Source organism: Podarcis vaucheri, assembly GCF_965113315.1.
Source record: "Podarcis vaucheri genome assembly, chromosome: 16".
Classification (NCBI taxonomy): Eukaryota; Metazoa; Chordata; class Lepidosauria; order Squamata; family Lacertidae; genus Podarcis; species Podarcis vaucheri.
In genome coordinates this window covers 428,282-453,471 of record NC_138754.1, presented here as the reverse complement: position 1 = coordinate 453,471, position 25,190 = coordinate 428,282, and the positions used below count along the sequence as shown (strand labels likewise).

The 25,190-nt window shown below is 54.3% G+C and overlaps 1 protein-coding gene and 1 long non-coding RNA gene across 2 annotated transcripts in view; one reads left to right on the top strand and one right to left on the bottom strand.

Moving 5' to 3' along the window:
- The window catches only part of LOC309520733, a 274,646-nt gene that overhangs the window by 91,439 nt on the left and 158,017 nt on the right, over nucleotides 1-25,190 (bottom strand). The window lies entirely within an intron of this gene.
- KIRREL1 (kirre like nephrin family adhesion molecule 1) overlaps nucleotides 6,048-25,190 on the top strand; it is a 107,641-nt gene continuing 88,498 nt past the window's right edge. The window contains exon 1 of the mRNA XM_082202153.1: nucleotides 6,048-6,248. Within this exon, the coding sequence (XP_082058279.1) occupies nucleotides 6,191-6,248 (58 nt within the window). The 5' untranslated portion in view covers nucleotides 6,048-6,190. The remainder of the gene's footprint in view (nucleotides 6,249-25,190) is intronic.

The following is a 25,190-nucleotide window of genomic DNA, read 5'->3' as shown; positions in this document are numbered from 1 at the left end:
ATATTGAGGGCTACCAACTATAACACTGGCCTTTTTTCTTTGTCACGCTTTTAAAAGTGTGGTTTATTTCAAAGAATCCCGAAATTGCAGAGCTGGAAGGGGTCTCCAAGTGTCATCTAGTCCAGCCCTCTGCAATGCAGCAATCCCAGCTACAGAATCCCATCCGGGTGTTTGCTTGGAGTCTCCTTCTTTGCATTTTGACTCCGCTTGCTTGGCTCCTACTCCCTGGAGCAGCAGAAAACAAGCTGGCTCCGTCTTCTGTGATTTAGCCTGAAAGATAAAGCTCATTTCTGGCGAGAAGGCAGCCCCCCCTGCTTGGCTGTTAATTGATTGACCAATGAATTAAAAAGTTAATTACATGTGCTGGGCAGTGGGAGAACACAAGGGCCATGGCTGAACAGCCTCCTCTTCTTGCCTTCCACCTGCACCACAAAAGCCAGGAGGATCATAAGGAGGGGACTTAAAAATATCCTAAGTCACTGGTCCCACCCAGCTCAATACTGTCAACACTGAACGGCAGTAGCTCTTCGGGATTTGGGGCTCAGGTAATGGGACCCCTGACCATTAGGTCCAGTCGTGGCCGACTCTGGGGTTGTGGCGCTCATCTCGCTTTATTGGCCAAGGGAGCCGGCGTACAGCTTCTGGGTCATGTGGCCAGCATGACTAAGCCACTTCTGGCGAAGCAGAGCAGCGCACGGAAACGCCGTTTACCTTCCCGCTGGAGCGGTACCTATTTATCTATTTGCACTTTGACGTGCTTTCGAACTGCTAGGTTGGCAGGAGCAGGGACTGAGCAACGGGAGCTCACTCCGTAGCAGGGATTCAAACTGCCGACCTTCTGATCGGCAAGTCCTAGGCTCTGTGGTTTAACCCACAGCGCCACCCGTGTCCCTTAGTGTGTGAAAAGGGCGACCCAAATAATCAAAGGAATGGAGCCCCCCTCCTATGAGGAAAGATAGCAACTTGGGACTTTTTGGTTTGGAGAAGAGGCAAATCAGAGGAGACATGATAAAAGTTTATAAAATTGTGCCTGGCATGGAGAAAGGGGACAGAGAGAAGTTTTCCTCCCTCTCTCCTAACACTCGAACTGGTGGACATCCATGGAAGCTGGATGTTGGCAGATTCCAGATGGATAAAAGAAAGCCCCCTTTTCACGCAGCACAGGGTTAGACTGCGGAACTCCCTCCCACTGGAGGCAGCCACGGCCACCAACCTGGGTGGCTTTAACAGAGGATGAGGCAAATTCACGGAAGAGGCGGAGAGGGCTGCCAGCCACAAGGGCTCTCTGGGTCCCTCCAGAGCACCCCAGGAACTCTAGCCCACCCCTCACAGAGCCGCGACCCCCAGCATCCCTGGCAAACTACGCTTCCCAGGATCCTTCGGGGTGGGGCGTGCGGACGCGAGCGAAGACACATCTTTGCTGCTTTCCGCCAGAGGTCGCCGTGCCCCCCTCTGGCCGCCAGAGAGCAGCAGTGAGCTTCCAGAGACCCCCTGCGCGATCCTAACTTCCAGATCAAAGGGAAGGTCAAAGTTTCTGCCCCGTCCAGGGTGGTGTAGCCTAGTGGGCAGGCGGCGGGGGGGGGGCGCGCGCAGGAGGAGGATTAATCCCCTCTCTGCTCCCCCCCCTCCCTGCCTCTTCCAAGCCCCCTTCCTGGGGATTTGGCGGTTGGGGGGGGGTGCAGCCGCGTTGCCATGGAGACCACCGCCTGGGGCAAAGCAGACTAGAGGAGGAATCCAGAATTCTCCCCGCCACCCGCCAGCCAATAGCCGGGGAAGCGAGGCGAGGCGAGGCGGGGAGACGGGGCAGGAGAGGGTCAGGCGCTTCAGAGGAGACGTCCCTGTCTTTGGTGTTTTCTCTGGGGGGGGGGGAGCCCGGAGGAACGTGGCGCAGTGTCGCCTAGTGGTTAGAGGGCCGGGCTGGGACCCAGGAGTCCGGGGTTCAAATCCTCACTGGCCATGAGTGAAGCTGGGGCGGGTCACTGCCTCTCAGCCTGGCTTCGGGGTGGGGGGTGGGGGTTATGGGGAGAACCTTGCCTGGCACCTGGAGCTTCTTGGGCAAAAGGGGGGGACATAAATTATATGCCAAGCAGCTAGGCAGGTGGCGGGCAGAGCTTTGGAATGGGTCCAAATGGAAAGACAGGGAAGGGCAGATCCAGGAATCTAGTGGTGTGGTGGGGGGGGGGGGTTGTGGGGAGCCGTCCTCCACTAGTGGGGAACAGCGCTGACTGGCATGCTGGCCCTCTGCCAACCTCAGCGCCCCGTTGGCACGGCTCCGATTTGTGGTGGCTTGTCGTACTGAACACACAACCTGTGGGTGGGTGGGTGCAAGGGGGCGGGTGTCTTTCCACTCAAGGCCTGACTTGGGGGCAGCTCCCTGCAAAAAATACTAAAAACACAATACAACATCATACACTAAAAACATCCCTGGACCTTCGGGTGTCTTTTAAAAGTGATGTGACTCTTTATCTCCTCGACATCTGGCTGCCAAGAAGGCCCTCTGCCTGGTTCCCTGGAACTTCACTTCTTGCAGGGGGGGACCCAGTGAAGACCCTCGAAGGAGGACCTCAGGGTCCAAGCTGGGGGGGGTGTGTGGAGATGCTCCTTTGGATGAGATAGCCCAGGTAAGAAGAGGGCCACAGGCTGTCTCTCTCTCTCTCTGCTGTTGCCTGTGGGAAGATGCCTTCAACCCTGCAAGGAGAGAAGGGGTGGGCCTTAAAATCTGGCCCTTTCCTCTCCCAGATGTGAGAGACTGCACAGGAAGAAGAAGAAGAAGAAGAAGAAGAAGAAGAAGAAGAAGAAGAAGAATTTGTTATTTATACCCCGCCCATCTGGCTGGGCTTCCCCAGCCACTCTGGGCAGCTTCCAACAAAATATTAAAATACTGTAATGCATCAAACGTTAAAAGTTTCCCTAAGCAGGGCTGCCTTCGGATGTCTTCTAAAAATCTGGTAGTTGTTCTTCACTTTGACATCTGGTGGGAGGGCGTTCCACAGGGCGGGCGCCACCACCGAGAAGGCCCTCTGCCTGGTTCCCTGTACAGTGGTACCTCGGGTTAAGTACTTAATTCGTTCCAGAGGTCTGTTCTTAACCTGAAACTGTTCTTAACCTGAAGAACCACTTTAGTTAATGGGGCCTCCTGCTGCTGCCGCGGTGCCAGAGCACGATTTCTGTTTTCACCCTGAAGCAAAGTTCTTAACCCGAGGTAATATTTCTGGGTTAGCGGTGTCTGTAACCTGAAGCATCTGTAACCCGAGGTACCACTGTAACTTGGCTTCTCGCAGGGAGGGAACCGCCAGAAGGACCTCGGCGCTGGACCTCAGTGTCCAGGTAGACCGGTGGGGGTGGAGATGCTCCTTCAGGTCTACTGGACGATGATGCTCTCGCCATGCGCACCCCAGTCACCCTCCAGTTGCCTCCATGAGCTGCGCAGTTCAGAGGGCCTCTGGTCCCAGAACCAGGGAAGCCCCTTTGAGGTGAAAACCCCGCAGCAAAGTACCCGAAAGGTTGTGCAGGAACCCCTCTGGGAGGTCAGGGAGAGCGCGAGAGAACTGCCTTTGCAAGGAGGGAAATAAACTTTGAACTGCCTTCAGCTTGAGGAAACCTTTGTCTGTGTGAATGTCTTAATTCTCTGCCTCTTTCGGCCTCTGGAGGTGATTCAGAGATGCCTGGAGAGTCGTCAAGAGACGCCCATCACCACTAAACTTCTCAGACAGATTTCGGCAACCCAGATGGCGCCTGGACACCCGTCCCCAAATGATCCGGGGAACGCCTGTCTGAAAGCGACACGGGGCTCCAGAGCCAGATCCCAGGCGTCTTTTAAATGTGATGGGGGAGACGGCTTACTCCCAGGAAACTCACTCAGGAATGTAACCATGGTTTCTCCCTCCCCCCCAAAAAAAAAGCTCATAAACCTTCTGATCAAGTCAAATCAAGGAGCTTTACTCTCAAGTAAATGGGCCTAGGAACCTGGACTTGAACCCCTATGTCTGGTTGCTACCCACTCCAAGCAAGACAGTGCAGTGTAGTGGTTAGGGTGCTGAGCTAAGATCTGGGAGAGACCAAGGTCCCAACGGCCATGAAGCTCAGTGTGGTGACTGGGCCAGTCCCTCACCTCCCTCACAGGGCTGCTGAGAGGATAAAATGAGTGAGGGGAGAAGTCTGTCGGCCACCTTGAGCTGCTTGGAGGAAAAAGGTAGTCATGTAATGAAGACAGGAGTGCCTGGCGTGCTCTGGTCCAGGGGGTCACGAAGAGTCGGACACGACTAAATGACTAAACAACAAGTCATGTAATAGGGACGCGGGTGGTGTTGTGGGTTAAACCACAGAGCCTAGGACTTGCCGATCAGAAGGTTGGCAGTTCGAATCCCCGCAATGACGGGGTGAGCTCCCGTTGCTCGGTCCCTGCTCCTGCCAACCTAGCAGTTCAAAAGCACGTCAAGTGCAAGTAGATAAATAGGTACCGCTCCGGCGGGAAGGTAAATGGCGTTTCCGTGCGCTGCTCTGGTTCGCCAGAAGCGGCTCAGTCATGCTGGCCACATGACCCGGAAGCTGTACGCTGGCTCCCTCAGCCAATAAAGCAAGATGAGCGCTGCAACCCCAGAGTCGGCCACGACTGGACCTAATGGTCAGGGGTCCCTTTACCTTTACCTTTTAGTCATGTAATAAACAAACGAACATCAAGAAGGTACTTTGCTCTCAAGTTCTTTTTTGGCGATCCCTCCTAGCCAAGTAAGATTGTCTTCCATAAACACGGTTTTAACAATGAGTCCGCAAGTGACGGCGAAGGCCAGTTCTGGATCCAAATGGGCCAGGAAGGCAAACCTTGACCCGTGAAAGGTAGCCCTGGTTTTCCTGCTTTGCTAGGATTCCTTCCTGCCGGTCATCAGACTGATCCTCAGCTGATCTGCACAGGGAGCGCTTTGTGCACAGAGAATTGGACATGCCCCACGCTCCCTGCTGGCGAACATTCAGGCTTACTCGGGAGTAGCTGCTGTTGAGATCCATGGGATTTCCTCCCACCCGGGAAGGCAGCTTCCTAGGCTCCTGTTCAAACCAGCCCTTTATTTAGAACCATGAGGACTAGAATTCTACTTTATTTCTGCTTCCCACACAGAAAGCCCCAGCTTCCAAGCAGGGAAGGACCATCCGCGCCACCTGGAACCCAGGCCAGCGGCTGCCAGCCCAAGTTGACCACCCCAGAGGCTGAATTCATCGTCCCTCTGCTCCTTTGCCATCCAACCATATGGCATCTCCGTGAGGCTGGCCTGGACGACCCTTAGGGTCTCTTCACTTCTGTCATTCTCACATTTGGCGGGCACCGGGTTGGAGAACGCCGCCGTCCCCACCAGCCCCATCTGCAAGGCCTACGCCTGAGGAGCCTTTAAAGATAAAGGCAAAGGGACCCCTGACCATTAGGTCCAGTCGTGGCCGACTCTGGGGTTGCGGCGCTCATCTCGCTTTACTGGCCGAGGGATCCGGCGTACAGCTTCCGGGTCATGTGGCCAGCAGGACTAAGCCGCTTCTGGCGAACCAGAGCAGCGCACGGAAACGCCGTTTACCTTCCCGTCGGAGTGGTACCTATTTATCTACTTGTGCTGGCGTGCTTTCGAACTGCTAGGTTGGCAGGAGCTGGGACAGGGAGTTCACCCTGTCATGGGGATTCTGATCGGCAAGTCCTAGGCTCTGTGGTTTAACCCACAGCACCACCCGCGTCCCTCTGAGGAGCCTTTACACGGGAGTAAATCCGGATCGGGGCCTCCCCTGCCGAGCCGCGTCCACACGTGCCAGAACTTTGCCCAAGTTGGCCGGAGAAGCGGGTTGCGCCTCGGCGCCTCCTCCGCCCGCTCCTCCCGCGGAGGCCAATCCGGAGCGCCTCTCTCCCTTCTTCCCCCGGCGCTGCCTGCTTCGCTCTCTTCTCCTCCTCCTCCTCCTCCTCCCTCCATCCCAAAGTGGTTCCCGGCGCGCTCCTTCTTCCCTCCCTCCCTCCCTCTCTCTCTCTCTGCCTCCCTCCCTCTCTCCTCCTCCTCCTCCTCCTTCCTCCGCCTTTTGTGCTACCAGGAGAGGCGCCGGAGCCGGAGCGGAGCGGGTCCCCCGCCGGACTTGCTGGTGGCGGCGGCGGCGGCGGCGGAGCTGCTGGGCGGACGACGGAGCCCCGAGCGAGCGACGGACCCCGGCCGGCCCTCCGGGAGCGATGCTGGTCCTGGCCGTGCTGTGGGTCTTCACGGGAGCCGACGCCGCTTTCGCCCAAGGTAAATCCGGAGCCGGATTCGGAGCGGAGAGAGACTTTTCTCTCGCTTGTTTTGCGCCTCGACGGCAGCGCGGAACCGAGAGGCTGGCTTGTTCCGTTCGTGGCGCGCCGGGGAGAGGCGAGGTTTTTCGCTCCCCTCCGGGAGAAAAAAACTTGGAGGGGGGGGAGAGATTTAGGAAAAGTGTGGAGCGGATCCCAGGACCCCCCCACTCCCCAGAAAGGAGAGAGGCGTTCCCACGGGTGCTGGATTTTTTTGGGGGGGGGTCTGGATTTGCAGTGCTCATCGTGGAAAGGGGGTGCAGTCGGACTGAAATGGGGGGATGAGCGTCGTTGCTTCCGAGGAGGGTAGTTGGGGGGGGGGGCGGAAGGAAGGAAAGAGAGTCGCTCCCGGCCCCGCTTCGGATTTGCAACGGGTGTAAACAGGAGGGGAAACTCCGATGAAGCTGATGGTTTTTTGGGCGGAGAGGTATTTTAAAAACGGGGGCCCCGATTCTGCGGCCGGGGCGGGAGCGAAACGAACGTTAAAGGGTCCGGGGGGGAAAGGATCGGGCCTGTTTGGAGGACGAGGGCGAAGTTAACTGGATGAAGCCCCCCACTCCCCCCCCAAAAAGTAGGATCGGGATCAGAGCGGTGGATCGGTCCTCTAGGCTCGTGCATCGTGGGCGAGGAAGGCGGCGGATCCAGCCACGTTTTCTCCCGATCCTCCTCGCTCCCTGCTTTGTGGGCTTCGCTCCCAGGCAATCCGCAGCCTTAGAAAGACCGCGTTACTCGCGAGGAGGGAGCCTTGAACTCTGTGCGATTGCGGGGCGGTGGAGGAGGAGATCCTGACTCGCGAGTAACCTCCATCCGGAAAGAGAGACGAGCCAGCAGCCCTCCCCACCCACCCCCAAAACAAAGCCCATCTCCCTCCTTCCATCTCACACCCGCCCCACATTTGGAAGCCAAACTCTGGGGGTTTTTTGGCTGATGTGGGGAAAAAGTTCAGGCCGAAAGGGCTTTAAAGGGTTTCATTTGCGGGTGGGGGGGGGGCAGAGAGAGAGAGATAGAGATGGAAAAAGTGAAAGTGACTCGATCTGGGTGCGCGCGCGGGGGGGGGGGCGATGTTTGAGGGATCCCAGTGGGAGGAGGCGGAGGGAAATGTGTTTTTTCCCCTCCCCTTTTCATTTTGGGAGCCTGAAGGAAAGTTAAAAACATGTCAGGGGGAGGAGATGTGAAGTGGGGGGAGGAGGAGGAGTGGGGATGGGGGATTGGGGGGGGATTTCCCAGGCACCCAAACCTTCCCCCCCCCCGCCTTCCAATCCAGCCGGAGGGGGAGAATTCTTTCCAAGGCGCACGCCGGAAAAGATTTGGTCCTGGGGGGCGCTGTTGGCGTGGAGGATGGACTTGGGGCTGGCTGCAAGCGAGGATGGAGCTGGTCGTGACCCATACTTGCGGGGCGGGTGGGGGGCTGGAAGAGAGAGAAAATGAGGGAGGGGTGGCGAGAGCGCCTGGTGCCGGTTTGGGGGGCGCTGGGGGGCACTTGAATCAGCGCTGATGGCCGTACCTCTTCTCTCTGCAGATTCGGGGTGGGGGGCTGAGCGCCTCGCCGCCCCAGCCTGGTGGGATGCGGCTGCAAAGGGCTTGTTGGGGGGGGGGAGCTTTGCCACTCCCCACAACTCCTGGGGGTGGAAGGGGGGGCGTTGTAGTTCAGCAGCATTGCGGGGGGGGCGGCGTCGGTTCCCCACCCCTTTCCCCGCCTCATCTCTTGCCTTGATATCCCTCCTTTTGTTCTCTGAGCTGAGCATGCCTGGGTCTCCCCCCCCCTCCTCATTTAACCCCCACAACAACCTTGCAGGGGAGGTCAGGCCGAGAAGGATAGAGACGGGGCCCGAATTCGCACCCAGGGCCAAAGGGGAAGATGTTCGAGTTAGAAGGGACCACCAGGGTCATCTAGACCAACCCGCTGCGGGGCAGGAATCTTCCGCCCTACCGTGGACTCGAACCCAGAACCCTGAGATTCAGGGTCTCGTGCTCTAGCAGCTGAGCTGTTATTCCTGGTTCAAGCCCTCTTGTGTCTGGGGCCCCGGTCTGATGCTCTAGCCGCTACACCACACTGCCTCTCTATTCTATGTGTGCGTTTATACCTGTGCGGTCCTCTCAGCCGCAACCAAGCCCTCTATGCGCCGTGTGGACAGAAGCTCCGGGTCCCTGTTCTGGAGTCTGTGGGGCTTGAGCTAGGAGGACCGTGGTGGGTGAAACCTTGAAGGTGCTTGGCTTGCAGAAGGCCAGCAGAGTGGAGTCTGCCTTGGGCCACTTCTGCTGTGGGACGGAGGAAGATGAAGGTTCCTTGCGCCACTGCAACACGCCAATAGAGCCTCCCCTTTCAGCGGCAGTCTACCCTTTGGACGCCACCAAGGCTGACAGGACTGGGGGCAAGGTGGCTTTGGGCCTGGTGCAGATTTCGGGGAGGTTCCAGAGGGATGGATGTCCTTTTGTGTGTAATTCTCTCTTTTTTTGCTTCCATGGGGTGGTCAGCCCCACCGATGCTGATGAATCCTGGTCCTTGTTTAGGCGCAGGGCATGATCCAATCTTGACCGCGCGAAAGTAGCTATGGTTTACGCCAGGTCCTTTACGTGGCGGGGAGGTCCTTGACTTTAGGATAATGAGGACTCTCTCTGGTCCTCGGAAGCCTCACATGGTGCGTGGTTAACCTGTGGAACTCGCTGCTGCCGGAGGCAGTGATGGCTTTGAAAGAGGACTGGGTGAATTAATGGAGGAGGCTACTCTTTGCCCCAGTGGCTTTTGTCTGCCTAAACCACCGGAGGCAGCAATGGTTCTGAATGCGCAGCAGTGGGAAAGAGTCTTGAGTTCAGATTCTGCCAAAAGGAGCATCTGGTTGGCCCCTCCGAGGCTGGAGGGGTCATTGCCCTGACCCAGCAGGCTCTCCTTATGGTCTTATGCCCTCTTACTCTGAGTAGACCCATTGGAATTAATGGACCTAAGACAGCCATTTCCTTCAATTCCATTGGATGGGGTTCAGTGCTCGTCTTCCTCCCGAGTAAAGCCCATTGAATTGGAATACGCAAATCACTAACTTGGGTCCGCCGATTTCGGTGGGCCTACTCTTGAGTAGAACTGAGCTGTGGCTGTGAAAGGGACTCCTATGGAAGGCGTAAGGCGTGGACTCTCCTTCACTGGAGATTTTTAAAGAGGCTGGATTGCAAGGGGCCGGACTAGAAGACCTTTAGGGATCCCTCGCAACTCCACAATTCTCCGAGTTGGAATACAACCTGGTAGGTCTACTCACGAGCACGGCTAGCATTGGAGGCAGCCCCATTATTGCAATATTTCAAGCCCCTTGCTAAAAGGAAAAAAAAGGTGTCTTCTGATGGGCTGGGGGTCCCAAACTGTGTTTCTCTTTAAAATGCTATAATCTCCCCCCCCCCAAAAAAAATCCTCTTTTGAAGAAAGCTGTGTGTGTGTGTGTTGGGGAGGGAGAGACTGAATTATTGTGTGTGTGTGTGTAGAAATCTCTGGGCCCTTCACTGGCTGAGATCCCACTCATTTTTTGCATGGGGGGGGAGCTGAGTTGTCGAGCTCCTCCCCTCTGTGACCGCATTCCTTATAATTAAGAAGAAGGGGGAGGGGGAGAAGCAGCCTCTTTGCATAGCCTGGAGGGGAAAAGGAGAGAAATTGGGATTTTCAAATGGGGGAGGGGGCAGGGGTGGGATTTGTAGAACCTCAGAATTAGAAGGGACCCCCAGAGCTATCTAGTCCACCCCTCTGCAATGCAGGGAGGGGGACCTCTCAAAGAGAGCCAAAATGGGTTTCTGCTTCTCTCCCCCCCCTTCCCTGAGGCCTCCTCCCTCGGGTGGTTTTTCTGAGTTATTTGGGGCTGAGCAGCACCGGAAAGAGAGCTTTCTATTGAAGCCAATTTAAGGAGAGAAGAGGGGGGGACTAACTGGGGGGGGGATTACTCTGAAATAAAGGCATGTAGAAGAAATTGTGTTAATCAGGGAGGTTCCAGAGGGATGGATGTCCTTTTGTGTGTAATTCTCTCTTTTTTTGCTTCCATGGGGTGGTCAGCCCCACCGATGATGATGAATCCTGATCCTTGTTTAGGCGCAGGGCATGATCCAATCTTGACCGCGCGAAAGTAGCTATGGTTTACGCCAGATATAATCCAGGCTGGAGTTCTTCCCCCTTGGCTGCCCGGATGCTGTGAGACTACAATTCCCATCGTCCTGCGTCAGTTCAGTTGTCGTGGGTGATGGGAGTTGTAGTCCAAGGATGCCTGGGAATGCAAAGGTGGAAGGACTCGGATCTGCATTATGAGCTTAAAACACACACACACACACACACACCCCTGTATTTCAAACTCTGGATCAGGCCAAAGGGGACTCCTCTAGCTCAGCCTCCTGTTCCCACAGTGGCCAACCAGTCGCCCCAAACAGAAACCTGCCAGCGGGACCTGAGTGCGAAAGCAGAACTCTCCCCACTTAGGATCCAGAGGGAGAACAGGACAATCGTGGCGAATGGCCATTGTGTGTCAATATCCAGTTGAGAAGGCATTTGGACTGGGGCAAACTGGTGGTCGTCCCAGGTGTTAGAGGGAAGGATGTGGGGGGAGATATCTGTGGATGGGATGCAGGGCTGGGGTGTGACTCTGCAGACGATCACCTGCCTGGCATCCAGAAGGGCAGAACTTTCCCTGTGATTATACAGTGGTACCTCGGGTTACAGGCGCTTCAGGTTACAGACTCCACTAACCCAGAAATAGTACCTCGGGTTAAGAACTTTGCTTCAGGATAAGAACAGGAATCGTGCTCTGGCGGCACAGCGGCAGCAGGAGGCCCCATTAGCTACAGTGGTGCTTCAGGTTAAGAACAGTTTCAGGTTAAGAACGGACCTCTGGAACGAATTAAGTACTTAACCCGAGGTACCACTGTAATGAAATGATTTTAGATGCTGTTTTATTTTACTGTTGTTAGCCGCTCTGAGCCCAGCTTCAGCTGGGGAGGGTGGGATATAAATAAAAAATTATCATCATCATCATCATCACAAGGACTTGAGGGAAGGCCCATGGCGCCTGCGCTGCATGCAGAAGGTCTCCCGCATCTCGGGGGGGGGGGGCTTGCCTGAAACCCTGGAGAGCCGTGGCTGCCAGTCAGTGCAGGCAGACCGAGGCCCTGACTTGGGGAGAAGGCAGCTCCCTATGTGGGAGGGCTGGAGCTCAGTGGTTAGAGCACCTGCGCTGCATGCAGAAGGTCCCAGCCCCCCCCCAGGCGCATCTCTGGAATAGCAAAGGAGCTCTGCATGTATTGAAATTATCCTGAGAAGGAGGGAGTGTTTACGGGGGGGGGGCAGATACGGCTGAGGCTGAGGAGGAGGCAGGGGCGGCTGGATGAGCCTCATCACTCTTCATTTCTCGCTAAATAATTTTCTGTATTTTATCTAAATGAAAGTCATTCTTCTTCCCCCTCCCCCCCGTCCCCCCCACCCCACCCTCTTTCAATCTCCTGCAGGGCTTCTCCCCACAATGGTGTGTCACAAATTGAAATATTCATTCATTTTCCGAGGCCTTTTTTTCTCTCTCTCTCTCTCTCTGTCCGCATGGATTATTTTTCATTTTCTCCTCTCTTTTTTTCAGGGGAAAGGATGGGGGAAATTTAAAACAGAAAAGATTAAAGATAATTGTGTGTGTGTGTGGAGAGGAGGGAGACCATTGAAAACAGAGCAAAACTCAATCTCTTTTTACAGGGGTTCAGTAAACACCCCCAACGCTATCCCATGTTGCAATTCGGGGATATCAGATGGGGTCAGCTCTTCTGCAGGGTTGCCAACTTTTGCCGCTCTGCTCCTCGGCCTTTTCACAGCAGCCAGGAGCTTTATCTCCTTGGCAAAGCAAAGTTAAGTTGTTAACTGCAGAGGAGCAAGGGCAGAAAAAAATGTTGGCAACCCTGCTATAGAGGCAAACGCTTTCCAGGATTAACATGGTGGAGGTTCTTGGATGGAGATGAGAAGGCTGGTTCTGATAGCACACTCTTTCTCCATGGCGCATGGAAGCGTTTGCTTCTTGTCTGGTCACCTGCAACGAATTGGAATAATTTCTAGGTGACCAAGCAGTGGTGATTGCGGAATCACAGAATTCTAGAGTTGGAAGGGACCGCGAGGGTCATCTAGCCCAGCCCGCTGCCAAGCAGGAATAGCCAAGCAGGAATATTTCACAAGCCTGGGATTAAGAGCCTCGTTCTCCACCGACTGAGCGATCCCACTAGCTGTAACTGTGGAGAATTGACTGGGGGGGGCATTGATCTATATATCATTTCATTCATTTAGTCCGTAAAAATTTAATGAATACAGTCATACCACTTGTTACGTTTGCTTCAGGTTAAATCTTTTCAGGTGACCCGGAAGTACCGGAAAGGGTTACTTCCGGGTTTGCCGCTCGCGCATGTGCAGATGCTCAAAATGACGTCATGCGCAGAAGTGGCGAATCACTACCCACAGACACGGGTTGCATTCTGTTCATGTTGCGAACGGGGCTCTGGAATGGCTCCTGTTCGCAACCTGAGGTACCACTGTAAGGTAAAGGTAAAGGGACCCCTGACCAGTAGGTCCAGTCGTGGCCGACTCTGGGGTTGTGGCGCTCATCTCGCTTTATTAGCTGAGGGAGCCGGCGTGCAGCTTCCGGGTCATGTGGCCAGCAGGACTAAGCCGCTTCTGGCGAACCAGAGCAGCGCATGGAAACGCCGTTTACCTTCCCACCAGAGTGCTACCTATTGATCTACTTGCACTTTGAGGTGCTTTTGAACTGCTAGGTTGGCAGGAGCAGGGACTGAGCAACGGGAGCTCACCCCGTCATTGCGGGGATTCGAACCGCCAACCTTCTGATCGGCAAGTCCTAGGCTCTGTGGTTTAACCCACAGTACCACTGTACTTGATTGTAAAACACATACACACAACCTCTGGGCAGATTTAGGTGCTTCTCAGAATTCCAAACCAGAGGACTGGACAAATTCCAGGAGGACACGGCTATTGAGGGCCACTGCTAGCCACACTGGCTATGCCCTGTCTCCCTAGTGAAGAGGGAGCAATGTTTTTGGAAGCTACAGGAGACAAGAGGGTTGCTCTCGTGCCCGGATCCTGCTGCAGGTTTCCCTAAAGAGGCATCTGTGGTTGGCCCCTGCGAGGACAGGAGGCTGGACTAGACGGGCCCCCTTTGGCCTGATCCAGCAGCCAGGATCTTCTGTGGTCCTTGTGGAACCTCCAGCTCCAGAGACAGTCTATCTGCATTCCCAAGTTCTTTGGGGCAATTGGCCCCTGTGAGTGGGGACAGGAGGCTGGACTAGACGGGGCCCCTTTGGCCTGATCCTGCTGGCTCTCCTCACGTTTTGACGTCTCCTGGCCCCGTAGCAAGGAAGCCTCTCTCGCTGCCGCCGCTCTGAGGTTTTCCTGCCCACCTCCTGTAAGAAGCGGCGTAAATATTGTGAGTGGCACTCGGGAGATAATAGCAGTCTGACTGCAAATTGATTAGCGCTGTGTGGAAACTGCCAGCCTGGGCTGCCCACGCAGACCGCCTGCCACTTACCTGCCGGGTTCGCTCGGAGGGAACAGACGGAGGCGGGGGGGGGATGGGTGCGGAGGAACAGCAAAGGACTTTGGTAACATGGCGCCCGGTAAAGGTAAAGGTAAAGGTACCCCTGCCCGAATGGGCCAGTCTTGACAGACTCTGGGGTTTGTGCGCCCATCTCACATCTATTGGCCGGGGGCCAGCGCTGTCCGGAGACACTTCCGGGTCACGTGGCCAGCGTGACAACACTGCTCTGGCGAGCCAGAGCCGCACACGGAACGCCGTTTACCTTCCCGCTGGTAAGCGGTACCTATTTATCTACTTGCACCCGGGGGTGCTTTCGAACTGCTAGGTTGGCAGGCGCTGGGACCGAGCAGCGGGAGCGCACCCCGCCGCGGGGATTCGAACCGCCGACCTTTCGATCGGCAAGCCCTAGGCGCTGAGGCTTTAGCCCACAGCGCCACCCGCGTCCCACTAACATGGCGCCCGGAGCAAGGACTAAATCTTGAGCTCTTCTGCCCCAACTATTATTTTAATGATAATTGGTACAGTTGCGTTTTAGGCATCTTCTCAGTCGGTATCCATATAAAACAGCTATTATTATTATTAATATTATTATTATTTTGCACCCAGTTATTATTAGCCTGCACCACCCTAAATCTGGAGCTGGCGGGGAGTCCGATTAAAACCCTCCTCCCGTGGGGAGAGGGAGGAGCTCAGCTCCCTACAGACCAGGGAGTTGCGTGGAAATGCAGACATCTGCGGCTGTACTTTGTACCCCATTGCTGTCTCTGACCATTGGCCCTGCTGGCTAGGGCTGGCTGGAGGAACAGCCCCACAGCCTCTGGAGGGTGTCCTTTTTGCTGCAGCTGCTTTAGGGTCCTGGTCAGGGGTGGGGCGCCTTCCCCACTAGTCCCATCATCGCCCCGACCACTGGTCATGCTGGCTTATTTATTTATCGCAGAGAGAGCCCAGCTTTTTCTCCCTGGCAGTTAAGGGGTGTCATTCATGGTTCTTCCTCCGCTACAACAACAGCCCTGAGAGGTGGGCTGAGAGGCAGGCGCTTCAGGGAAGTTTTTAATGTGTGACATTTTTAATCTTTATTGGAAGCCCAGCCAGATGGGCGGGATACAGATAATAAATTATTATTATTATTATTATTATTATTATTATTATTATTATTATTCATGGCTGAGTAGGGGGGTTCGAAGGCTCCTCTCTCCTGGGCCCTAGTCTGACCCTCTAACTACTGCAGCACACAGCTCAAGCCTTACTTGAGAATAGCTTAGGAACATAGGGAGCTGCCAAAGCTCGTTCATTCTTCACGATCATGAGGACTTGAAACTTGGATGGATAAAAATTAATAGAAGGATAAGAAGGTGATTAAAGAAGAAGAATGAAGTGGCGACATCAGGAAGCAATGGACATATGTTTGCAGCAGGCGCGGGGAAGCTAATTATTGTTTTTTAATTGTATTAAATTTAAATAATTTGGATCAATTTGTTAAAATTTGGAGAACTAATAGAAATTAATATATATAAAAGAAACTTGCATCCTTTTAAAAGAAGGCCAGTCACTCGGTGGCAGGCGGTCCCAGTTTCACTTGCCAGTGGCCTCTTCCGGAGGGACTGGGAACGCCCTCTGCCGGCAACCCTGGAAAGCTGAGGCTGCCAGTCCATGTAGGCAACATTGCAGTTACCCCTGCACCAGCCCACCTGTTCCTGGGCTCCCTTTCCAGAGCCAGCACTCTGCCCCACAATCACTGGCGTGAGGGTGGGTGGTCCCCTGAGCTCGTGCAGAGCGCCGCTGCCTCTTTTCACTGCCTCCCTTTGTGTCGAGGGAGGGCTCTGAGATTGAAGGGAGCATTTTTGGTGCGTTTCCTCCTCTGCTGACCTCTGGAGAGGAGCCCAAGGTTGGCGCTGCCTGCTGACGGGAGAGGAGAGGGCAGGCAGGCAGCTTCCCCAGCCGCCCGTCTCGCCTTGTCTCCCGAATCTCCCTTTCCGCCCATCTCCGGCTGCCATGGCTGTCTATCAATCAGACTCGCACTCGCCTCCTGCTCTCCTTCAAAACGGATCCTGCGGAGGATGGCTCTCCCCCCGGGACTCTCCTCGCACTCGTCTCCACGGTGTTTGGGCAGGCCTGCGTTGGAGGGGGCAGCCCAGACTTTGGGGTGGGGAGGGGAGGCTCTCCTTTGCCTGGGGGGGGGGAAGTGTGCGGGAACTTCCTACAATGTGTGGAATCCCAGAACGGTCGAACTGGAAGGGACCTCAAAGGTCATCCATCCCAACCGCCTACAATGTAGCCTCGCCCAAGTTTCCCAGCAGAAGCTGAAGTGGGCAAGAGCGCCTCTGAGTGAAGTGCAGAGTGCCAAACTGGTTCCCGTCCTAGCCCCTCCCCTCCGCTGTGGGTCCTGGAGGCCGGAAGCTCTGGGGTGCCTCTGCTCTAAATCCAGGTGTTGCTGCACCCCTTTCCATCTGCGCAGTGGGTTGGGCTAGATGACCTTGGGGTCTCTTCCAGCTCTACAATTCCACGATTCTACGTTAGGGAAAATGGCTTTGCAAACAATGTGCACATTAGGCAAAATTACATTATTTGGGTAGGGGGGGAAGGGCAGCTAATTTGATGGTGATGATAATGATGATGCAATAAGCGTATACTAGGATAAATTTGGGGAACGCAGGTGGCGCTGTGGGTTAAACCACAGAGCCTAGGATCAGAAGGTCAGCGGTTTGAATCCCCGCGACAGCTCCCGTTGCTTGGTCCCTGCTCCTGCCAACCTAGCAGTTCGAAAGCAGGTCAAAGTGCAAGTAGATAAATAGGTACCGCTCCGGCGGGAAGGTAAACGGCGTTTCTGTGCACTGCTCTGGTTCGCCAGAAGCGGCTTAGTCCTGCTGGCCACATGACCCGGAAGCTGTACACCGGCTCCCTTGGCCAATAAATTTGCAAAGTGACGCTGGTGCATTTCCACAGGGGAAATGCTTTAGTCAAGACCCTCAAAGGTCCAGATCCACCTCACTATCTGCAAACCAGAGCTGCTGTGTGGCTGCAGGGGCTCATTCTCTCCCCCCCCCATCCATGCTGGGCTCTGAACTGGGACACCTGAGACCCAGAGGGGCTGGTGGGGGCTGGCCAGGTGAGCAGGCGCCTCTGCAAGGCACCCGGATCCTGCAGCCTTTCCTCTGAATAATCCAGCTGTGCCAACAGGTCCCCGAGGCCAGGGGATGACGTGTGGGGCCCTTTGGGCACTGGCTGCCTCTTGAGTCACTGCGCGTGTCGTCTGGAAGGCCGTCTAAGGGCGGGACGCCACCGCTGAGACTTAACAAGCCTCGGGCCAGGCATTGCTTCTCAGCCTCGCCTTCTTTGCAGGGTTGTGGTGGGGAGGGGGGAAAGCACACCCGCCCCCCCTGAACTCCCTGGAGAAAAAGTTGGGATATAAATGCAAGAAATAAATAATATTGTAATAAATGCGCAGATTACTAGATGGGGGCGCCAAAGCAGAGAGGAGGGCAACCAAAATGGTCCAAGGCCTGGAAACGATGCCTTATGAGGAACGGCTAAGGGAGCTGGGCATGTTTAGCCTGGAGAAGAGGAGGTTAAGGGGTGATATGATAGCCATGTTCAAATATATAAAAGGATGTCACATAGAGGAGGGAGAAAGGTTGTTTTCTGCTGCTCCAGAGAAGCGGACACGGAGCAATGGATCCAAACTACAAGAAAGAAGATTCCACCTAAACATTAGGAAGAACTTCCTGACAGTAAGAGCTGTTTGACAGTGGAATTTGCTGCCAAGGAGTGTGGTGGAGTCTCCTACTTTGGAGGTCTTTAAGCAGAGGCTTGACAACCATATGTCAGGAGTGCTCTGATGGTGTTTCCTGCTTCGCAGGGGGTTGGACTCGGTGGCCCTTGTGGTCTCTTCCAACTCTAGGATTCTATGATTCTAAAGCACCTCTGCCCATGCGCAGAGCCACTCTTGCTTTGTGTGCCTGGCAGGGGCAAGGAGGGTCCTAGGTTCGGGGGGATCCTGAACTGGGCTTGTGTGATGGTTGGAGCACCTCCTGCCCGATCACTGGAGGAATGCTCTGTGTGGCCATGAAATTTGGGGGGGCCATATCCTGGGGGGGGGGAGGGACGCGGGTGGCGCTGTGGGTTAAACCACAGAGCCTAGGGCTTGCTGATCAGAAAGTCGGCGGTTCGAATCCCCATGACGGGGTGAGCTCCCGCTGCTCAGTCCCAGCTCCTGCCCACCTAGCAGTTCGAAAGCACGTCAAAGTGCAAGTAGATAAATAGGTAACGCTCTGGCAGGAAGGCAAACGGTGTTTCCGTGCGCTGCTCTGGTTCGCCAGAAGCGGCTTAGTCATGCTGGCCACATGACCTGGAAGCTGTACGCCAGCTCCCTTGGCCAGTAATGTGAGATGAGAGCCACAACCCCAGAGTCGTCTGTGACTGGACATAATGGTCAGGGGTCCCTTTACCTTTATCCCAGTGTAGGGATGGGGAGCAACAGGGCTGGTTCTTGCCTTTGCACAACAAAGTGAGATTCCACCAGAGGTTCCTGCAATTCACCGATGCAAGCGGCTATGATTGCTGCCATTGCAGAGGGTTGGACTAGATTACTCTGGGGGTCCCTTCCAATGCTACAATTCTGGGCATGATTGCAGTTCAAGAATGTGAAGGGCGTGTGGGAAAGGGCCTGTGTCCTTAAGGAGGGTGTGTGGCCTGCGACTGGGCTAAGTGCCAAGGGCCAGAGAGTCTGTACTGAGATATCTCTGGGTTCTAGATTTGCTCTTGCCAGACCCCTGCGAGGTGGGCCACAAGGGGGGGGCGTTTTGCAGGCAGAAGACTTGGCAAAGGCTAAAGAACCTTTTAATGAGGGTGAAAGTGGAGAGCGCAAAATATGGTCTGAAGCTCAACATCAAAAAAACTAAGATCTTGGCCACTGGTCCCATCACCTCCTGGCAAATAGAAGGGGAAGAAATGGAGGCAGTGAGAGATTTCATTTTCTTGGGCTCCATGATCACTGCAGATGGTGAGAGCAGCCATGAAATTAAAAGATGCCTGCTCCTTGGGAGAAAAGCGATGACAAACCTAGACAGCATCTTGCCAACAAAGGTCCTTATATAGTTCAAGCCATGGTTTTCCCAGTCGTGATGTATGGAAGTGAGAGCTGGACCATCAAGAAGGCTGATCACCAAAGAATGGATGCTTTTGAATTCTGGTGCTGGAGGAGACTCTGGAGAGTCCCATGGACTGCAAGAAGATCCAACCTCTCCATTCTGAAGGAAATCAGCCCTGAGTGCTCACTGGAAGGACAGATCCTGAAGCTGAGGCTCCAAGACTTTGGCCACCTCAGGAAAAGAGAAGACTCCCTGGAAAAGACCCTGATGTTGGGGAAGATGGAGGGCACAAGGAGAAGGGGATGATGGAGGACGAGATGGTGGGACAGTGTTCTCGAAGCTACCAGCATGAGGGAGGCAGTGGAAGACAGGAGGGCCTGGCCTGCTCTGGTCCAGGGGGTCACAAAGAGGCGGACACCACTAAACGACTCAACAACAATGTTACGGAAGGGGGGGGGCATGTCTTCTTCACTACAATATATTTGCTCAATTTCTCTAGGACTCCATCACCCCTCCCCTGTCCTCCATAATCTCTCAAGTAATCCTGTCAAAATCACTCTGCCAAACCTTTCCTCGGGCAATGCCAGGTGACAGACTATGCGTACATGGACCATTGTCTTCTCAGGATGTGCTTATCTGCGCATATCTCCAGCTCTGCATATTCCCCCCTCCCTCCTCCATATGTAATCTGTGTAACCCAACCTTTCCTTAATGTATTCGTGATGTAACTGGGAGGTATTTTGCACTGTATTCTGGGACATGGAGGGAAATTTCAAAAGTTCATGTCACCCCCTTTCTCGCTGTTCAATCTCGCCTTGAACCTGTTGCGCAATAAACTTGGACCTTCTGCAGTTTGCTCCTGTGTCCGGCTGAGCTCATTTTCTTCCGCAGGGACCCACGGACTTAGTCCGATGAGCTGGGTGGGCAGAGTAACCCCGCACCCAGATTTTAGCCGTAACAAACAATGACACTCCTGTGGGGCCTCAACAGTGGAGCGTGCTGGGGGTGCTCTGACCATCCCCAAAATGGCAGCCTGGGTGTCCCGTCCCCCCTGCCTGCCCGTCCAACGATGTGTTGATGGCAGATTCCTTTCCCCTCCATCTCACGCCAGGCTGAGTGGAGCCATTGTCCCAGCTCAGCCACCCGTGGCAGCGAGAATCAAGGGGTGAGCTGGGGCTGCAGGAAGAGGCAGCCTTGTGGGGGGGGGAGGGGGCTGGGGAGGGAGCTTGCCGGGGGGGGGGTGAGGAAAGGCAGCCTCCTTGCATTCCTTTGGGGGTGCCTTGCAAACAGTGGGGGGAGTCGGCAAAGTGCAGGACGTATTTGTAGGATAAGGGGGGAACTGAGTGTGATCACAAGCCAAAATAAAAGCATCTTCTCCCCTGCCAGGCCCAAGTCGAAGGCCAGCTTGGGTCTATTCATTTCAGTGGGTCTACTCTTAAGGAGCTGGATGTGCCTTGGATTGCAGTGTTGGAGAAGACCCCCAGGGGCATCCCGTCAATATGCTTGAGAAAGGAGATTGTGGAGCTTGAAAAGTTTCAGGGCAAAGTCATCCAGGGGGCGGAGCGACTCCCCAGTGACTTTTTAGTTTAGAGAAAAGGCAAGTAAGAAGCGACAGGATAGAAGTTTATAAAACAATGCGTGGCACAGTGGAAACGGGCAGAGAGAAGCTTTTCCTGCCCTTCTCCTAACGCTGGAATCCCTTGAAGCTGAATGCTGGGAGATTTAGGATGGATGAAAGGGAAGTCCTGCTTCATTCTGCGCAGAATTAAATTGTGGAACTCTCTGCCACAGGAGGCAGGAATGGCCACCAGCTTGGATGCTTTAAAAGAGGATTAGGCCAATTCCCAGAGGAGGAGAGCTCCACAGCTGGAAGCAGCAATGCTTCTGAGTACCAGTTTGTGGAAACCAGAGGAGGGGAGAGTTGCTCTTGGGCTCGGATCCAGCTTGCAGGCTTCCCTTTAGGGCATCTGTCTGGCCACTGTGAGAACAGGAGGCTGGACTAGACGGGTCCACTTTGGCCCGACTGGCAGACTCTAGAGTCCGCCACCTTCCGAGGGAGTCTGCTCAGGGGCATGTCCAGGGCAGCTTGGACAAGTGTGTTCGGATGAGAAGCCTGGGCAGGTTTTTCGGTTGTGGATTAAGAGTCATGACTGAGGGGATTTTCCCAACCTGATTCCCTTCCTTGCACTCCCAACAGCCGCAGTCCAGTCCAACCCCAGTTGCAAATTATCCTGCCTTCCATTTATTCAAGGCTCTTCCTTCCTCCTCTCCTCCTGGCAATGCCCAGAGCAGTTAACCAAGGAACGCCATCCTCGGTGCGACGTGTGATGAGCTGATGCGACTTGCTGGCCCCCCAACATAGGGCAGCAGCCAGTGGCTTAGACAGGCTTTTGGATTCAGGCAAGAGGGAAGCGGTCTGTTGAGGCCCATTAACTTTGCTAGCTAAGCAGAGCTTCTGTGTCCAGAGGCAGTCTACCTTGAAACACCAGTCTCTGGGAAGGGGCTGTTCCCCTCACCCCTCCCGCCTTGTTCTTCCACTTCCCAGAGGCTCCTCATTGGTCTCCTGTGGGGTTTGGGGTGCAGGGGTCTTCTGGGGGTGGGTCTCTGATGGAGCATGACTTCTTCTTTGGGAACCCCGAAATCTTCGCTTATGTGATTACGTAAGTGAGAGAGAACTGGGATGTGGGTGGCGCTGTGGGTTAAACCACAGAGCCTAGGACTTGCTGATCAGAAGGTCGGTGGTTCGAATCCCCGCGACAGGGTGAGCTCCTGTTGCTCAGTCCCTGCTCCTGCCTCCTAGCAGTTCAAAAACAAGTGCAAGTAGATCAATAGGTACCACTCTGGCGGGAAGGTAAACGGCGTTTCCATGCGCTGCTCTGGTTCGCCAGAAGCAGCTTAGTCCTGCTGGCCACATGACCCGGAAGCTGTACGCCGGCTCCCTCGGCCAATAAAGCGAGATGAGCACTGCAACCCCAGCGTCGGCCACGACTGGACCTAATGGTCAGGGGTCCCTTGACCTTTAGGTGAGAGAGAAGAGGGTGCTGTGTCCTGGCTGGGGGTTCATTCCAGTCTCCATCCGCCCCATGACAGAGCGGGGGAAATGGGCCCAGGCAGGATCAGCGGGGCTCTGCGAATCCCAGCCGGCCTTCGCTCCCTGCGAGGAGGAGCTGCCTCCTCATCCCCATCCCTAAACCCTCCTTTAAAAGCCACTTAAGGAAATTGGGGCTGAAGCTGCCAGCAGGGCCTGCCAGGCTGCTGGGGGATTAAGGGGTTTAACTCTGGGCCTTCTGGCCACAAAGCCAGCATATGCTCCCTGCCCCTAAGCCCAGGCAATTTCATCCCCCTCCTGAGCTGCCGCAGAGAGCGACTGGGGGGGGGGTCTTTTCCTTGCGCCCTGGGGTGGGGTGGGGCGCCTGGAGTGGAAGAGGGAACTTCTGAGCCCTGGTCCACACTGTGCATCTATTATTATGGTGGTTAATAATACATAATAATAAATCACAAATCACAAATAAATAATTATAATATTTGTATTAAATAAAAATAAAGCCTCTGCCATGCTTTAGTTGTGTTCCTTTCCAGCTCCAGAATCCTATGATAATTCTATTATTATTATTATTATTATTATTATTATTATTATTATTATTATCGTCGTCATCATTTTATTGCATGTGTATGCTGGCTTTTCCTCCAAGTGATTGCCACCAACTCTCATAGCAATAGAAACTGAATGTTGGAAGTTTCAGGACACATAATCTGGGGAACTCCCTGCCACAGGAACCACCTGGATGGCTTTGAAAGGGCATCAGACCAATTCATGGAGGAGGAGAGGGCTATCAAGGGCTAGTAGCCACAGTGGCTGCGCTCTGCCTCTATAGTGAAGAGGCAGCCATTGGGGCTGGAAGCCACAGGAGGGGAGAGGATTCTGTGTTCGAATCCTGCCTTGGTTGGTTTCCCATGGAGGCATCTGCTTGGCCCCTGTCAGAACAGGAGGCCGGTCTAGGTGGGCCCCCTTTGGCCGGATCCAGCAGACCCTTCTCATGTTCTTATGAGCTCCAGGTGACTCTCTGCTCCTCACAACCACCCTGTGGATAGGTTCGGCTGAGAGGCAGTGACTGCACCAGTGTCACCCAGTGAGAACTTCATGGCTGAGGGGGGGGGGGATTCGAATCCTGGACGCTCCCAGGCCTGAGTCCAACACTCTAACCACTGCACCACACTGCACGGACTTTCCACCCACCCCACTGGGCTTTCAGGGTACGCTGTGGCTGTGGGGGGAGTCAGGTCCTTGGGGGGGGAGAAAGCTCTGGGATCTGCCCTCCCCTGCCCTTCGCGGGTCACAAATTCTCCACCCCTGAGCACACACCTGTATGGATCTCCCAGCTTATTTGCATTGATCGTTTCATGTTCAATTGCATCTTGCCTTGTATTGATTCAGAAAATAAATAAATCACGAGCCTCCCTGGTTAATTGGGCTCTTTGGAAAGGCCTATGTAAATCAATTAAATGATAAACCAAATTTGATCCTCCCACCGGCCGTGGAAGGAAGGAAGCTGGGATGGGGCTTGTCAGACGGAAAGGGCAGCGCTGAAAGAAAGGGAGGAGGAGGTTGCAGGTAAATCATTCGAGAGGGGCTGGGAATTGGCTTATTTTTCTGCTGCAGGAAGGAGAAGCCAGGCATTGGGATGTGAAGAAGCCCAAAGTGAGAGGCAGTGTGGTGTGGTGGTCAGAGCGTTGGACCAGGAGAGACCAGAGTTCAAATCTCCACTCAGCTATGAAGCTCCCCGCCTGACTCTGGGCCAGTCACTAAATCTCTGCCCAAGGGACCTCGCAGGGTCCTTGGTGGGGTTGAGCCTCCCTGGCTTTTTTGTGGAAGCTTTTGGGAGCGACTGTGACGCTTGCACACGCACACACGCCTGCAGCTGCTTCTTCCTCATCCCTCCCATGCTACTCTCCTCTCCCCTCTCCCCCCCCCCGCCCCAAACTTGGTTTTTTCCTTTGGCAATAGTTACTGGGGGATTATAGCTAACTCTTCATAAAGATTCCCCTAATTGCTTGGCTTACTTCAGGTTTTATCATCAAAGCAGCTGTTATTCCCTCTCTAGCCTCCTTTTTCTTTTTATTATCTCTTAATTAATCACTCTGGCTTTCACACTTAGCAGATAATTAGAGTCCCCAGAGCCTGGCTGCTCATTTTCATAACCTCTTGCTCTGGAAGGCAAGAGGAAGGAAGGAAGGAAGGAAGGAAGGAAGGAAGGAAGGAAGGAGAGAGAGAGAGAGAGAGAGAAGAAGGTAGCATCATCCAAGTAGCATCTTTATTACTGTTTGTGAGGTGGGCTGAGAGGCAGTCTTCCAAGATCCCTCAGGGATGAGAGCTCCACAGCCGAGTGGGAATTTGAACCCGGGCCCCTCCCAGGTCCTGCTCCAGGACTTTAACCACTCTTCCGCCCTGCCTCTGTGTTGTAGGTGGTCTGCGGGCATCCCTCCATCTTATGCAAAGCCCCCTTGAAACTGTGTGTATGTGTGTATGTATTAAATTCATACACTGCCCTCCATCACAAGGTCTCACGGTGGCTCACAGAGCAGAATAAAAGATAAAAACACAAGTTTTAAAACAAAAGCAACAACCTGCACCTTCCCACAGACACATTTAAAAAGCCGTGGAATATTAATCAGACCAAGGGCTGGTTGAAGAGTTGGAGGAAGCGCAGAGATGGACGGGACCCGGAGGGCAATGCAGGAATCTCTCTTTTAAAAGCCTTCCATGAAGGAGGAGGCACCCACCACAACAAAAATCTATTAGTTCATTGTTTCAAACCTTGGCTTATTTTGGGGGGCGGAGGCAGGGAATTTATGATTCTTTGGAAGTTTTGTTTTGGTGGGCTCCCCTTCCCTGGAGATTTTCAAGCAGAGGCTGGCTGGCCATTTGTCATGGCAGCTTTAGCTGAGATTCTGCCATTGCAGGGGGTTGGACTAGATGAGCACCAGAGGTCCCTTCCAGCTCAATGATTCTGTGGTTCTTTTTACTGGGATTTCTTCTGGACAGCTCCAAAAGTGGGTTCCAACAATCATTTATAAAACAAAATTATTTTAAAAAGCGAGAATGAATAAGCAAGCAATTAAGATGTTATAGCTGTTTGGAACGTACATATCACACACACACAATGCTTGCATCTGGTTGGCCTCCGTGAGAAGAGGAGACTGGACTCAACAGGCCAGACTCTTCTGCTGGTCTTATGGAGCCTCCAGCGCCAGAGGCAGTCTATCTAGTCTCCTAGG